Consider the following 17,069-nt stretch of genomic DNA (forward strand, 5'->3'; position numbering starts at 1 on the left):
GAAGAGGAGGTTAAGGGGTGATATGATAGCCATGTTCAAATATATAAAAGGATGTCACATAGAGGAGGGAGAAAGGTTGTTTTCTGCTGCTCTAGAGAAGCGGACATGGAGCAATGGATCCAAACTACAAGAAAGAAGATTCCACCTAAACATTAGGAAGAACTTCCTGACAGTAAGAGCTGTTCGACAGTGGAATTTGCTGCCAAGGAGTGTGGTGGAGTCTCCTACTTTGGAGGTCTTTAAGCAGAGGCTTGACAACCATATGTCAGGAGTGCTCTGATGGTGTTTCCTGCTTGGCAGGGGGTTGGACTTGATGGCCCTTGTGGTCTCTTCCAACTCTATGATTCTATGATTCTAGTGGGTGCTGATAAACTAAAGCAGGGGTGTTCAACAGGTCGATTGTGGGGTGTTCCTGGTTGATCATGGTCGATTGCAGGGCCAAAAAAAAACCTCAACACCTTTGGCTCATCCTCCCCCCAGAAAAGCTCAACAACTCTGGCCACTCCAATGGTTAGATCACTGCCAGTTTTTTTTATAGTGGGAGTAGATCACAGTCTCTTGGAAGTTGGATGTGCCTGAGCTAAAGGACCAAGTTAACCTGGCGCTGTGGATTAAATCACAGAGCCTAGGACTTGCCAATCAGAAGGTCGGCGGTTCAAATCCCCTTGATGGGGTGAGCTCCTGTTGCTCAGTCCCAGCTCGTGCCAACCTAGCAGTTCGAAAGCACATCAAAGTGCAAGTAGATAAATAGGTACCGCTCTGGCGGGAAGGTAAATGGCGTTTCCGTGCACTGCTCTGGTTCTTAATGTCAGGGGTCCCTTTACCTTTAACCTGGAAAATCCTTTAACAACTTGGGGCCAGGATATCAGCATCCTTGGGGTGGGCCTTAGGCTCACTGCTGCCACCGAAGCAACCCAGGTAAGGGAGCGACACAGTGTCCCACTGCCCCTCAGAGCAGAGGAAAACCAGTGGCAAATCTCTCTAGAATGCCTGCGAGTTGGCAAAGCTGTGTCGCCAGGCGGAAAGCACTGCCGCCCCACCTGGTGAAGTGTTGAGGCTTTTCTTTGAGAGGAGGCCCTTTCAGAGCCTCAGGCCCCCAGCCCCATCGTGGAGGAAACAGTGGGGAGTTTTGCCTCAGGTGGCAAAATGTCTTGCACCGCCCCTGGTTGCCCTGAGCAAGTCAAGGTCTACCAGCTTCATTTATGGGGTGTTTTTGTGTGAAAACACTGCCTTGATCACTTTGGAAGAAAGGAACAAGTGTGTGTGTGTGTGTGCGTATAATTTTATTTATTTATTTTCCATTTAATAATATACATTCACATCATTATTATCCACTTTACCTCCCTGGCTCTTTAGAGCCTATCAACTTCCTTCCCTCCCGCCTCATGGCTTTCAAAATTAACTTTGTATCATTACATTTTGTGCATTTTCCAATTCTAATTACACTCCTTACAAAATAGCTCAAAATTTAAATAAATATAGAAAGGTAGAAAATTTCCCATTACAAGTCTTCAAACAACCCTGCTAATGATGTTAATTGTTTACAATAATCTTCCAGATATCGTATAAATTTACTCCAATCCTTTCAGAATACTTGTTCATGCTGGTTTTGGATTCATCCTGTCAGCTTCGCCAGTTCTGCAAAGTCCATCATCTTCATCTGCTACTCTTCTTTCGATGGTACTTCGTGTTGTTTCCATTTTTGGGCTAAAATAATTCTTGCCTCAGTTGTTACACACATAAACAGTCTCTGATCTTCCCTTGGTATCTCTTCACCTGCTATACACAGTAAAAAGCTTCTGTTTTCTTAACAAAAGTATTTTTAAGCATTTTCTTTAACTCATTATATACCATTTCCCAGAAAGCCTTTACCTCTTCACAAGTTCACCACATGTGACAGAAGATACCTTCCCAGAAAGGAACAAGATTTAATTGGGCAAATAAATATATATCCTGCTCTTCCCCTCTGCCTTTGAGGAGCACAGTTGCACTGTAGTTCCAGCCCCTTCATGGCACCCCCCCCCCCAAATGGTCTCCCATCCCCAAGCTGATAAGGCCCAGTCTGTTTAGCTTTCTAGTCAACAAAATGTGTGTGCCATTTGATTGTAATAAAACCTCCAAGCAGTTTACAAAAAAGCTAAAACTGAAAAAGGAACATAAAAGAGCCTTCCAGATCAGACCAATAGCCCATCTGGACTATCATCCCATTCACACAGTCGTGGACCTGCTACCTTGGTGGAAAACTGCAAGCACAAGAGATTGGTTCTCTATTTCCTTGCCTATGTGCAAATTACCGTATTTTTTGCTCTACAAGACGCACCAGACCATAAGACGCACCTAGTTTCTGGAGGAGGAAAACAAGAAAAAAAAATACTTTGAATCCCAGAAGCCAGAACAGCAAGAGGGATCGCTGCTTTCGCTGCGCAGCGATCCCTCTTGCTGTTCTGGCTTCTGGGATAGCTGCGCAGCCTGCATTCGCTCCATAAGATGCACACACATTTCCCCTTACTTTTTAGGAGGGAAAAAGTGCGTCTTATAGAGCAAAAAAATACAGTATTTGGAACAGTGCTTCCAGCTTTCTGACCTTTATTATTTTTGTTCTCAGAAACAGCCTTGCACAATAGACCACAGTTATGCCCATTTCAGAGATAGGAAGTTGAGGCTGAGAGGTTGTGACTTGCCCGAGACTGCAGAAAAGATTGCAAGGCAGACGTAAGTGTGTAGCGTTCAGGGCCATGCAAACTCAAAACAATGCAAGTTTGGTTCTGGTGCTGATCTAGCTCTCCCCAGTCTCCTGACTATGATTAGGATATTGGGAGCATTCATGTCTTCCCTGAGTTGCGGAGATGGGGAGAAGGCAAGTGAAATGGAGGAAGAGGTTTTCAAAACTCTTCAGTTATGAAGGAAATCTTACGCAAGTCCAATAGATACAAGGCAAGTTAACAGTATTATTAGTGTGTTGCAATCTGGACTCATCTGCATTTTGTAATTATTTCTTTTAGGCTTGCAGTACATACTTTCCCCATCAATATCACATATGAGTTCTTCGTGTGGATGTGTGTATTAGGCTGTGTACCTGATACATCCCTAAGGCCATGTAGCACAGGAGAAATGGATTTTCCCAGCCTTCAGATATGAAACGCTGATTAAGTTTACAATCCCCAAAAGTTGGCTTATTGAAGCCAATGATCTTGACGGTTATTAAAATGTGCGACACTGCTATACGAAAACGATCTGGGTAGATCTTAGTGCTATAAATGTGTGGTGTTCATAGTGCTGAGAGCTTTACTCGTTTGACTAATCAGTGAAAGCACTAGTTGATGGGGCCAATTTTTAGTGTGCAAAAGGTTTCCCTTCATATCTGTTTTTGTTTGAAGTGTGTTGCAAGAATATAAAGTGTGTTGCAAGACACATGTATATGGTATATGGCCTGTCACTGCCTTCCAGTTTTTCATCATTAATTAATTCCCCGAAAAGGAGGATGACTGAGCCAGTAAAACTTCTTTAGGGAGCAACATATAAATGGCAACTCGCTGGTAGTTAGAATGACACAGGCGGAGTTGGCAGTTGTGTGTGAACCATGAAGTGGGAAGCTGCAAGCCGCAGGCTGGGAGAGACAGAGCCATGCCTGATTCCTACTTGAAATTAAGGCTGCAGCTATGAGAGAAGCACGACTCTCTTGGGGTGTTAATGCTGTGAGCCCCTCCATTGTAGGTTTGGGCTGCATATATGTGTAAGTTAAATTCATACCCTAAAGACACTGCAGTCTCCCCTGCCCCTCATTCCGAGGAAAACGAACCCTGAGTAAGAGCCTGGAAGAGTTTAGGGTGGCATGCAACAATACAGTGGTACCTCGGGTTAAGTACTTAATTCGTTCCGGAGGTCCGTACTTAACCTGAAACTGTTCTTAACCTGAAGCACCACTTTAGCTAATGGGGCCTCCTGCTGCCGCTGCGCCGCCACAGCATGATTTCTGTTCTGATCCTGAAGCAAAGTTCTTAACCTGAAGCACTATTTCTGGGTTAGTGGAGTCTGTAACCTGAAGCGTCTGTAACCTGAAGCGACTGTAACCCAAAGTACCAATGTACTCTTTTGCGATTTTATCTTGTGAAGCATGGGTATAGGGTGGTATATAATTGTAATAAATAATAATAACATAATGACAACTCAGGTCCAACCTACATAAGCTGCAATATGTGGTTAATATCATCAGCCTACCTGAGAGGGCTACTGTGAGAATAACTGGAGATATAAGAAAATCACTTTGAGCGCTCAAGAATTGCAGTACAAATATCAGGAAGGGGGAAATCTCAGGACCAGAGGGCCAGATGTGGCCCTTGGGTCTCTTCCTAGGCCACGCCTTCTCTGTAAGCCATACCCCTCTTCCCAGACCACACCCCTTTCCACTCCCACTTTTGTCCTTGAGTGCTTCTGCCTGACTGAAGAATGGAGGGCTGTGTGTATGCAGACACACCTGAACTACATGACTTTAAGGCTACGCGACTGCAGTCTGTTTTTCCCTATTTTTGATACAGTGGTACCTCGGGTTACATATGCTTCAGGTTACAGACGCTTCAGGTTACAGACTCCGCTAACCCAGAAATAGTACCTCGGGTTAAGAACTTTGCTTCAGGATGAGAACAGAAATCATGCTCCGGTGGCACGGCAGCAGTGGGAGGCCCCATTAGCTAAAGTGGTGCTTCAGGTTAAGTATAGTTTCAGGTTAAGAAAGGACCTCTGGAACAAATTAAGTACTTAACCTGAGGTACCACTGCACTGAATTTTAAATTTTTCTGACTTGCCCTGGAACTTGCTGCTAAATGGTGGGTCATCATAATAAAAATTATAGACTGAACTTGAAACAACAACAATACCCTTTTGCTTGGGAGTAAGACGGTCAGCGGTTTGAATCCCCGTGACAGGGTGAGCTCCCATTGCTCGGTCCCTACTCCTGCCCACCTAGCAGTTAGAAAGCATGTCAAAATGCAAGTAGATAAATAGGTACTGTTCCGGCGGGAAGGTAAACAGCATTTCCATGTGCTGCTCTGGTTTTGCCAGAAGCAGCTTATTTCTGCTGGCCACATGACCCACAAAAATTGTCTGCAGACAAACACCGACTCCCTCGGCCAGTAAAGTGAGATGAGCGCTGCAACCCCAGAGTCGTCCGCGACTGGACATAACAGTCAGGGGTCCCTTTACCTTTACCTTTGAGTAAACATGAGAGCATTGCACTGTAATACTGCCACCCTGTATGCACTTACTGAGGAGTAAATTGATGACGCTCGGTGGATCTTACTTCAAACTGAACCTGCAAAGGTTTGCGCTTTGAGATGACCGCTTCAAACGAGCTTTCTAGGGATTAAGGGCTGTTTTACTTCTGAGTAAATGTGTTTAGGAGCCCCACAGCAAGCTGGTTTGAGAAACTGCTGCTGATCAGATTCTTAGTGTTCTTCAGTAAGGTTGAACATTTCCCACACGAGGAAGCTAATTTGTAGAGCCTCCTAATATGTAGAGAGAACCTTTGATGTTGGAATTCCATATGGGGGAAAACAGGCTATGAGCGCGTTCAGTCCCAGGCCCTGAGCAATGATGTCAGTCTTCTGCAAAAAAACCCACACGCACACACAAAAACACATCCCCAAAAACAAAAAAACCCTTAAATGAAATGCAAACTAGACAGCTTGGGGCTTGTTGTTTGATGTGTTCTTCTGTAGACTCCAGCATCCCAAAGCTAAGGTCTTGATCTTGCAAATAATCTCTGTATATATTTAAATGCCAGTTGTGGGATGGCGACTAGAGAAATATTGTGTGTATGTAGAACACAACTGTTTAGCTAGATACAAACTGGCATAGAATGTATAGGAATTCACATTATTACTCTTTTCCTTTTTCATACTTGGGAGCCATAGTTAGAAGCCACCTTTAAATGTTTTTCTTCTATGAATTATATATAGATTTTCTTTTTTGAAAAACCAAAGTCCTAAGCAGACTTTGGCAAAATACATAAAGCAGAGGAAAGGTTAAAAAGAACAAAGATGCCATTTATTCTAAAAAGGGGGGCTAAGAGAGGTGGGTATAGAATGAATATTGTAGTTTGCATTTCAGGCTCATCTCAAAAGCCGAAAATTAGTGTTGTGCTGAAATCTCTCCTCTAGTTTCTCAAACTGTCTTCTCCCCCCAGCTAGCCCTGTGAAAGAGGCTTCTATTTTCCAACCACATTCTCAAGGCTTGTGTGGTTTTCTTTAGAACTTTGTTGGATATGGAGTCCTTATTGTTGAGAGGTGGACAAAGGCATGGGGTATGGGTTTTTATTTCCATTAAGCATTTATCCAGCAGCCTGCTTGGCTTTCCTGCACTTCCTGCACTGAAAACTCCTCATGGCACAAGACCTCAGGGTGGCTGTGCACACACACTCCTGTTTACTCAGTGAACAGTGTTCTCCCACTGCTGGTTTGGGAAGCAGTGTGTGCACGCAGCTTTGGCCACAATCTACATATCCTGTCATTTCTCATGAAATGCCATGTTTCAATGCATTGTATCCCAAACAGGGGCGCGGGTGGCACTGTGGTCTGTGATCAGAAGGTCAGCGGTTCGAATCTGCACAATGAGCTCCTGTTGCTCTGTCCCAGCTCCTGCCAACCTAGCAGTTCGAAAGCACACCAGTGCAAGTAGATAAATAGGTACCGCTGTGGCGGGAAGGTAAACGGCATTTCCATGCACTCTTGTTTCCGCCATGGTGTTCCATTGCACCAGAAGCGGTTTAGTCCTGCTGACCACATGACAAATGCTGTCTGCAGACAAATGCTGGCTCCCTCGGCCTGAACGCGAGATGAGTGCTGCAACCCCACAGTCGCCTTTGACTGGGCTTAACCGTCCAGGGGTCCTTTACCTTTACCTTTTATCCCAAACCAGCTTTGCTCCGAATTGAGCAAAAGAACAATCTCACAGTGTATTAAGCTGGTAATGTGTACGCAGCCAATGTCTTTGACTGAGCTTTAATTGAGATTGAGGAAACGTGCTTAACATGCGCCTGAAATCTGTGTTTTGCTCCAAGAGGGACAATAACCAGCACTTCCAAATTTCACAGAAATGGATTTTGCTGAAACATTGCAAGGGGGTGGGTGGATTGAATGACCGTTGGGGTCCCTTCTGTGTTTCTATATATGCTTGCTTATTTTGTTCTTGGGGGAAGCTCTTCCCTTTAATCTTTCTGCTACCTTAAACCCGCATCTTTACTGTAACTGTAAATTTTGCTAATGTGTGTTACAGTTCTAAGGTGCCGTTAGTCTGTAGCGATTAACACTCCCAGTTGCTTGTTACTGAATGCAATTGCTCTGGGCTTTTAATTATATGTCTTCCGAAAGACTGATATTGATTCATTGTAACGATAATACTATGCCTCCCTTTGATCAATGGATGGAAGATATGATGACTCTTGCAACATATGAACAGATTGCTTTTAGACAAAGACTGTATATGGAAAAATATAATGACACTTGGAATGCGTTTACAAATATTATAATGCCTTGTTAATAACTGTATACTCATTGGAATAATAACATTAGATACATACATACATGTATACATATACATACACCGATATATATATATATATATATATATATATATATATATATATAGACGCGGGTGGTGCTGTGGGTAAAACCTCAGCGCCTAGGGCTTGCTGATCGCATGGTTGGCAGTTCAAATCCCCGCGGCGGGGTGCGCTCCCGTCATTCGGTCCCAGCGCCTGCCAACCTAGCAGTTCGAAAGCACCTCCGGGTGCAAGTAGATAAATAGGGACCGCTTACCAGCGGGAAGCTAAACGTCGTTCCGTGTGCTGCGCTGGCTTGCCAGATGCAGCTTGTCACGCTGGCCACATGACCCAGAAGTGTCTGCGGACAGCGCTGGCTCCCAGCCTCTTAAGTGAGATGAGCGCACAACCCTAGAGTCTGGCAAGACTGGCCCGTATGGGCAGGGGTACCTTTACACACACACACACACACACACACACACACACACACATATATATATTCGAATCAAAAATTCCACCCATCTCCCATCAATCACCCATCTCTTACTACCCTCCTGAGAAAAACCCCACCCTCCCACTATATATAAAGGTCTGGTGACTTCTGTTTCAGTGTATCTGAAGAAGTGTGCATGCACATGAAAGCTTATGCCCAGAACAAACTTTGTTGGTCTCTAAGGTGTTACTGGACAATTTTCTTATATATTTCGACTGCGTCAGACCAACACGGCTGCCTACCTGAATCTATTACTTATATATATCGTACTTATATATAGTACTGGGTTACAGTTTCAAGCACCTTTTTGGTTTTCCCCCTTCATTTTTTCACTTTGTGTCCCCTGAAAAGTTTCAATATACTATAAATATTTTTTTTATATAAAAAAGGCATTGTAACTCTGTGAGGGGTAGACATCAGTGCCCAGAATTCTCCCCGCCCCCCCGTTTTTTTTGGGGGGGGTACACTTTGAAGGCAGTTTTAGAAACTCAGATATATAAGCTCCTCAAAGCAAGGTTGCAGTCGCCAAAACTGAATGTCTAGTTGCCATTTTAGGGAAGACAGCTCTAAAGTCTTATTTTTCAAATGATGGACTGATGGTGACTGAGTCTCAGTTCAGCATCTGGCTGGTTCAGATGACAACCTTCAGCTAGGTTAAGACCTTTGAGAAGAAGAAAAGTCCCTTAATCCAGGGACATTCCACATGGCCTATTCCGACCTCTTTTTCTTAATGGTGAAACGGACCATTCTTTGCAACTGTGAGCAGGGCAGTATGGGGTAAGTGGAGACGAGCTTCAACAATAAGCTATACCGTTGTTCACTGCTCCTGCTCAAGCTGCACAGAAAAGGCATTTTGATTCCTGGAATTCAATCTGATTATGCCAATAAAATATAACTGATAGAATTCTACAGGATGGGGTATTAGTGTATGAAAACATAAAGATCCAGCAATTCCCAGGCATGCACCTCCAGATGGCGGAGACGTCATGCGCCCAGGCATCTTCATGTGGCTGCAAGTGGCTGATAGCTCAGTGCAAAATGCTCCTGGCACATGGCTAGTTTTGAACACTGTTTGAAGGCATTGTAAAGGTAAAGTGTGCACTCAAACCTGGTCTCTTAGCTCCTACACTGCGCCAAATCACACTGCAGCAGCCCACTTTTTCTCTCTCTCGGGTGCCCAGACGCAAGACAATTCAGTGGTTGAACAAAAAACGGGAATTTTTGACAGAGGTAAAAGCAGCTGCTTGCTTGAGCTTCCTTTTTTTCCTGCAAGACTGTTAAAAGCAGGAATGTGGAACCATTTTCAGACCGAGGGCCGCATTTCCTTCTGGGCCAGCTTCTGAGGGCCAGAAGTGGGCAGAGCAGTGAATGCACCAGCAAAAGACCAGGGACTTTTAACAGTTGCACCATTGCTAGCCTCAAAACTGTCGGCCGGCACGAGCGCCGTTGTTGCTAGTTGAATGTGATGAGTGCTTTTCATGATCTTTGCAGTGAAAGGTAATCTGAGCTTGTTGCACGGCAGCGGGTGTGTGTTTTGACTCTTAGGTAATGGGGTTTGGCAGTGGGGAAGCAAGCCTTCAAGTGCTGTTGTACTCGACGAAGTTTCCCTTTCAAGCTTGGTTCCCTCTGACTGAGCAAATCCTTCACTTTTAAGTATTGGGTTGTGCATTCCAAGCTGCAAAGGCGGCGTCTGGAAAACCTGCTGTCAGGGGCGTTGCGGCCAGGGAAATGGAGCTGGGAGCTGGTGCCTACCTGTCCCTTGTCAACAGGCTTGTTTGCCTTCTGACGCAGTTGCGCTGTGCAAACCCGCTGAAAGAGATGAGATTGCAGAGGTGTTGTTTAAGGCAACAGGGTGTGCTGTGGTGGCTTCCTGGTTGTTTGAAAAGCAGCAACTCTTCCATAAAGGCCCGGAGGTTCTTTAGAGGGCCTTTTTGCGAACCTGGCACCTCCCAGATGTTTTGGACGACAACTCCTGTTATGTACTGAGTTGAATAGGATCCAAAATGCAGCAGTCTGATTGGTCCTAGAACAATAGGATTCAGAATGCAGCAGTCTGATTGGTCCACAGGAGCCACCCAATCCAGCTCCAGGTGGAAGTGAACCCACAACCTGATTGGCCTACAGGAGAATCCCGGAATTAGCCAATTACGTGGGGCCCATTGTGTAAATAATGTATATAAAGCAGACATTCTGGGGGAACTTCCATTCCTCCTCACCACTATGAGCTGAATAAAGAGCATGAAATCCACTCTCGACTCCCAAGTATATTTCAACTCCCATGAGCCCCAGTGAAAAATGTTTGGTGCTGCTGCTGATGATACAAGGATAGGCAGTGCTTTTTTCAGCCGGACCGTGCTGGAGCGCAGTTCTGGCGCCTCTTCGATGGGTACCATTTTGGACCGACGCTCCTCCTGCCCGCTTCCTGCCTTTACGAACTGCTGAGAAGCCCAAAACAAATATTTCAAGTCGAAACAGAAGCTGGCCGGCATGTGCGAGTCTACACTTTTCAAAGATATGTGACTCCACCTGGCTTCTAGCTGCTCCCAGCCTACAGAGCGGGGCCAATCCAATTCATATTTCTTTTTCTTCAATCCTTTTGTGTAGCGGCTGTGGCCTTGAAGCTTTCTAGCCAAGCCTCTACCATTGCACGAAGGTGAGCTGCCTGAGCTGCCCTAGCCACCCACTTGAATCTAAGAGAACGAGGGCTGCAGGGTGTGTGTGTGTGATTTTAGCATAGTTGAATGACGCCCTATTTGTGGCAGATGGAAGGTTATCTATCTTGTGTGTGGAGGAGGAGAGATAGTATGACTGGTCTTTCACATTAGGAAATGATGTGTCACCCACATGAATGAATGGCCTTATTAACTGAGGCTGGTTCCTTGACTAATTACAGTAGCAAGAGCCACCGTGTAATTTTTTAAAAAGTCCATCTGAACAGAGTATCTCTTTTCAAGTGGTTTTATTGGGTGGACTTCCTCTTCAAGCCTTCTTCTGAAACATTGGTTTTATAAAGGGAAATAATAGGAACCTGGTTCTTAAAACAGGCATTTAATCTTTTTTTTTTTAGCAGTATTTCTGTCCATATTTCATCCAGATGTTCTGAATTTTGCTAGATAGTTCTACTTCCTCCACACAAACCCCATTCACATCTGCTGTACTTCTGAACCTGTTGCAAATTATTACCGGGTTCCAGCGAGCTGTGCCGTCTGATCTGTGTGCCCGTTGCAGGGGCCTTCGCCCTTCCAAAGTGCATGGAGACGGAAGGAACTTGTAAAAGCATCCAGAGAGCCAGCATGCTGCAAATGGTTAGAAGCAGGTGCTGGGGAAACCTTTGGCCCTCCAGATGTTGCTAAACTACAGTTCGCATCAGCTCTGGCCAGTGGCTGTGCATGCTTTTCTTTTTTTTATTGCGCCGGGAGGCCTGTGAAACAACAGTGGCTTTAGTCAGCAAAGGAAACTAGGAGGAGAAAACTGCTTTATGGTTTAGTTATACAGTGGTACCTCGGGTTAAGTACTTCATTCGTTCCGGAGGTCCGTACTTAACCTGAAACTGTTCTTAACCTGAAGCACCACTTTTGCTAATGGGGCCTCCTGCTGCTGCCGCGCTGCCGGAGCATGATTTCTGTTCTCATCCTGCAGCAAAGTTCTTAACCTGAAGCACTATTTCTGGGTTAGCAGAGTCTATAACCTGAAGCGTATGTAACCTGAAGCGTATGTAACCCACTGTATATTTAAGGAGACGTGTATCAGGAACCTGTAAGTGCAGTTTTAATTTCGAAACGTCTATTTTAAAGCGGCGCCACTTTCATTCTGAATCTTTTGTGTGAGCCTAGGAATCCTAACGCTCTGCAAAAAAAGAGTCACACCACTTCAGCTCACTGGAGCCACGTGGCTTTGTGGAAGCTTCAAAGCCGCATTGCAAAGAGAATACCTGATCTCTGGGCACTTGCCCTGAAGAACAAGCTTCTGAACTGCGTTTGAAAAGGCAGAATCCTTTTGTATGCTGTCAGACGCCTGCAATCTTTTTGAGGACCGTTTTAGCCAAGCTGCAAAGGTGCAAGAGGTCTTTGATGAGAATGAGCACGTCCAGTAGCGTCTGTAGGCGGGTTCGCACAAGTATTGATCCCTTGTCACTCAGCTGCTCAACACTTGGGGCTTGATGCACATGCTCATTGTTTGGCAGTGGCACTGTGTGTGAATGAGCTGTCGTGGATCTTATGCATCAGCTCAATGGCAGCATTTTCACCCCCATCGGTGCTTGCACTCAATTGGCAGTTGTCAAGTGGATGAAAACTGGGTGATGGACAAGAATGTGTGAATGAGGTCTTGATGAATTTTGAACATGGCAGCTATCTCCATTAGGAAGTATCTCAAATAAACTGTGGGATACCCCGGAGGGGGTCAAACAGTTCCTCCCCAAAAAGTGAATTGGATTTTTTTTGCTATATTTACCGTATTTTTCGCCCTATAGGACGCACTTTTTCCCCTCCAAAAATGAAGGGGAAATCTGGGTGCGTCCTATGGGGCGAATGCAGGCTTTCGCTGAAGCTTGGAGAGCGAGAGGGGTCGGTGCGCACCGACCCCTCTCGCTCTCCAGGCTTCAGGAACACATCTGCAGTCTAGGCAGCCCTACGGGAGGTCCGGCAGGGATGTCTAGGCTGCGGATAGCAGCCTGCTGCCCAGCGCGAGGGGCGCCCTGAAGCAGAGCACCCCCCGCGCCAGGCAGACATCCGCAGCGTGGGGAGCCTTGCAGGAGTTCCCCGCAAGGCTCCCCACGCTGCGGATAGCAGCCTGCCGCCTGGCGGGCGGGGTGCCCTGAAGCAGAGCGCCCCCTGCGCCAGACAGACATCCGCAGCGTGGGGAGCCTTGCAGGAGTTCCCCACAAGGCTTCTCACGCTGCGGATAGCAGCCTGCCACCCCGCAGGGGGGGCGCCCTGATGCAGAGCGCCCCTCACGCGGGGCAGACATCGGCCAGCCCCACAAGCTCGGGGGACAGCAGGGAGGCGCAGCGCCGCCATCCCGCTGTTCCTCGACCTGGTTCTGTTTCCCCGACCTGCTTGGGGGGGGGAAATAAAGGAATTTTTTTCCCTTTATTCCCCCCCCAGAAAAAACTAGGTGCGTCCTATGGGACGGAGCGTCCTATGGGACGAAAAATACGGTAACTACTGTATCTGGCAAGGGAGCTTAGGCTGAGAGATGGTGATTTGCCAGAATCCACCCACTGAGCTGCTTGGTTCAGTAGAAACCAGAACCTGAATTTCTCACGTCCTACTCACGTCCTGTTCACTGCAGAGCAGGGTTGATTGCACATTTTATGGCAGCCAGCTGGCTGCGTTTTTGCCCTGGTGTTTCCTGTGGAGACCACGCAGAGTGCAAAGGAGTGGTGCATGTTCCCCTAAATGCACATTAGGCGTGTTCCAAGGACACACTGGTAAGCGTGTGTCTGCCTTGCCCTTTCTGCAAAGTATTTGGAGATACACAGCTCCTCTTTGTAAACCATGTGCGTGGTCCAAACAGAAGCGTAAAAGCAAGTGTTCCTGGTGCTGCAAAGTGTGGATTGGCTGCAAAGATGTTGTTTAAACCCCTGGTAGAAGCCCAGATGGGGCACGGGTGGAGCTGTGGGTTAAACCACAGAGCCCAGGACTTGCTGATCAGAAGGTTGGTGGTTCGAATCCCTGCGATGGGGTGAGTTCCCGTTGCTCGGTCCCTGCTCCTGCCAACCTAGCAGTTCGAAAGTATGTCAAAGTGCAAGTAGATAAGTAGGTACCACTCCAGCGGGAAGGTAAACTGCATATCCATGCGCTGCTCTGGTTCGCCAGAAGCAGCTTAGTCATGCTGGCCACATGACCCGGAAGCTGTCTGCGGATAAACGCCGGCTCCCTTGGCCAGTAAAGCGAGATGAGGACCGCAACCCCAGAGTCGGTCATGACTGGACCTAATGGTCAGGGGTCCCTTTACCTTTACCTTTAGAAGCCCAGATGCCCCTTCATTTTTCTTTTAAAGCAGGCTTGGCCAACACAAATCTCCGCCGAAAGACCAGCAACTTTAGCGGCCTTGTCTTGACAGCTTTCAATTCCAGCTGGTCATTGTAAGACTTCGGTTAATGAAAAAAACGGTTCCCAAGCTTGCTTTCTTCCTCTTCCCTCCCACTCCCCTTTCCTTTGGTGTTATGACTTCTGGCCCTGGTCCTTGGGTTTACAATCAGTCTTATAGGTGGTGTTTGTAACCTACTCTGCCCCTCTCCTTTTTTGTGCTGAAGCAAAGGATGAAAAAGTTGTTTTGTATTTAGTCGGTTTATATACTGCCCTTTATTGAAAGATCTCAGAGTGTTGTACAACATTAGAAACACGTTGCAAAACATCACTGACAAAAAAATAAAAGGCACACTGACTGGCAGCCTAACAGTAAAATAATCACAATCTATTAGTGATACAAATCAATTAGTACGTATCAATTATATATTGTAAATCAATTACTGATCTAGGGACTGGTGTAGGCTCAGTGGTCAGGAATGAATCTGTTGCAAGCTCAGGGAACCTCTTACCGGCAGTCTGAATGTGGTTATTCAGTACTATTCCTCCAGCGTTCAGGATTCTTCCCTTCCTTGGCTTAACTTGGTGCCTTCGGTGACTACTTTTGTCTGGCTGGAATGTGTCCTTGAACAAAGGATGGAAATATGTTTAAACCTCTGACCTTTGCACAGCTGGATTGTAACTGCTGTACATAGGAAGGTCATAACTATTCCTTTACTGTCCTTTAGACGCTGGCCCGGCTTGTCATGTCTCCCCACCCCACCCCTGGCGGGAAAAAAGGTTGCTTATAAGGAAATGTGGCCTTTGGGCAGAAAAAGACGTGTGTTAAAAGCTCCACAATGCCAGTTACTGGAAACCATGGCGGTGAAAGTGCCTCTGTGTTGGGTCTGGCTTGCAGTTTTTCCTGCAGGCAACTGGTTGGCCACAGGATGCTGGATTTAGGTGGGCCTTTGGCCTGATCTGTTGGGACGCGGGTGGCGCTGTGGGTTAAATCACAGAGCCTAGGGCTTGCCAATCAGAAGGTCGGCGGTTCAAATCCCCACGACGGGGTGAGCTCCCGTTGCTCGGTCCCTGCTCCTGCCAACCTAGCAGTTTGAAAGCACGTCAAAGTGCAGGTAGATAGATAGGTACCACTCCGGCAGGAAGGTAAACGGTGTTTCCGTGCGCTGCTCTGGTTCGCCAGAAGCTGCTTAGTCATGCTGGCCACATGACCCGGAAGCTGTACGCCGGCTCCCTCGGCCAATAAAGCAAGATGAGTGCTACAACCCCAGAGTCGGTCATGACTGGACCTAATGGTCAGGGGTCACTTTACCTTTACCTTACCTTGGCCTGATCCAGCCAGGGGTATTAAGTTCTGAATAAAGCATTTCTCATTCTCCTGTTCTTTATATTTGCAGTCCGAGTGGGAAGAAATTCCGAAGCAAGCCCCAGTTGTCGAGATACTTGGGGAACACTGTTGACCTCAGCAGTTTTGACTTCAGGACAGGGAAGATGATGCCTAGTAAATTACAGAAGAACAAGCAGAGGTTAAGGAATGATTCGCTCAGTCAAAACAAGGTTTGTTCGCAAGCACACTTTATAGATGTGTCAGTTCCATAAACTTTGACATCTCTCTCTCTCTCTCTCTCTCTCTCTCTCTCTCTCACACACACACACACACACACATAGATTTAAAGGAACAAGTGTCTTTGTTTGTTCACACCTCCTATCAGCTTCTCCCTGACATCTTTGCATTTATCTTGATCAGTGATGGAGGTGTTTGCTTGGGTTTTCGTTTTTCATTTCATTTTTTTTTCAACGCTCCGGCAGTGACAAAATAAATAGAAGTAAGCCTGGAACATAACCCTTGAAAATAATTCCACAAAACTTCTGCGTGTACAATCAAAGGTACCAAATGTCTGTGCTTTCCATCTGTATGATGAACAACGATAAGGCTGACAAAACACTTCCAGGGAACATTTTGATGCGACAGGTGATGCCAAGAGATAACCTGGTGCATTTTCACAATGTTGTCAATGCCGTTTGTTATCGGGGGAGCAAAAGTAGGTTTTTTGGCAGGAAGGCTGCGTCTTGCCGGTGTGTACATTAAAGGGTATTGCAGGGGCCGATCTTCAGACCAGGATTCCAGTAGTTAAGAGATCAATGATCTGTATCGCTCTTATCCTCCCTGCAAATGGCAGAAACTCAATGGGCTGAATTCAAAGTGGTTTGGCATTCCATTGACCCACTGGCACCTCCATTCTCTCTCTCCTCCCCAGATAATAATAATAATAAATAATAATAATAATAATATTTTTTATTTATACCCCGCCCTCCCCAGCCTAGACCAGGCTCAGGGTGGCTAACACCCAATATAAAAACAAATTGATTGAAATACAACTTAAAAACAAGATTAAAAGACAACATTAAAACATTAAAATACAGCCTCATTTCAACGGAAACTCAAATCAAAAACTTTTTGGGGATGAAAACGTCAAGTCTTCACCAAGGCTGGTCCTACGTGGGCCAGAAAAAAGCCAGGGAAGTCCCCAAATAGGAGTTCCATCACAGAAGGAGAAAGGAAAGGGGGGGAGGGGATCAAGTTGATTCCAAGCCGAAGGGCAGGCGGAACAACTCTGTCTTACAGGCCCTGCAGAAAGAAATCAGATCCTGCAGGGCTCTGGTCTCATGAGACAGAGCGTTCCACCAGGCTCCGGAGCCAGTGTTGAAAAGGCCCTGGCTCTGGTTGAGGCTAATCTGACTTCCTTAGGGCCTGGGACCTCTAGGGTGTTGCTATTTATGGACCTTAAGGTCCTCCATGGGGCATACCGGGAGATCTTCTCCAGAGGCTCCCATCTCCCCCTGGGCCTGATTTAGAGAGGGTGCACAGGAAAGGGTCTGCAGGGGAAAGGAGTGGGGTAGTTCTCCTCTTGTGCTGGCAGAACAGAAGTAGTAGCTCGTTACATTTGCATGGTGGATCAGTATTATTTGGCGCAGGAATCTTTTTTCGGTTGCTGAGACAGGTCTGTCT

General features: G+C 46.3%; 1 protein-coding gene across 2 annotated transcripts in view; it reads left to right on the top strand.

The window, feature by feature from the left end:
* Window positions 1-17,069, top strand: part of MBD2 (methyl-CpG binding domain protein 2) — a 57,440-nt gene that overhangs the window by 14,441 nt on the left and 25,930 nt on the right. For both annotated transcript variants that reach the window (XM_083466269.1, XM_083466270.1), the window contains exon 2: window positions 15,457-15,616. In XM_083466269.1, coding sequence (XP_083322395.1) covers window positions 15,457-15,616 — 160 coding nt within the window. The remainder of the gene's footprint in view (window positions 1-15,456; window positions 15,617-17,069) is intronic.

Source organism: Podarcis liolepis (genome assembly GCF_965112155.1).
Source record: "Podarcis liolepis genome assembly, chromosome: 11".
Taxonomy (NCBI): Eukaryota; Metazoa; Chordata; class Lepidosauria; order Squamata; family Lacertidae; genus Podarcis; species Podarcis liolepis.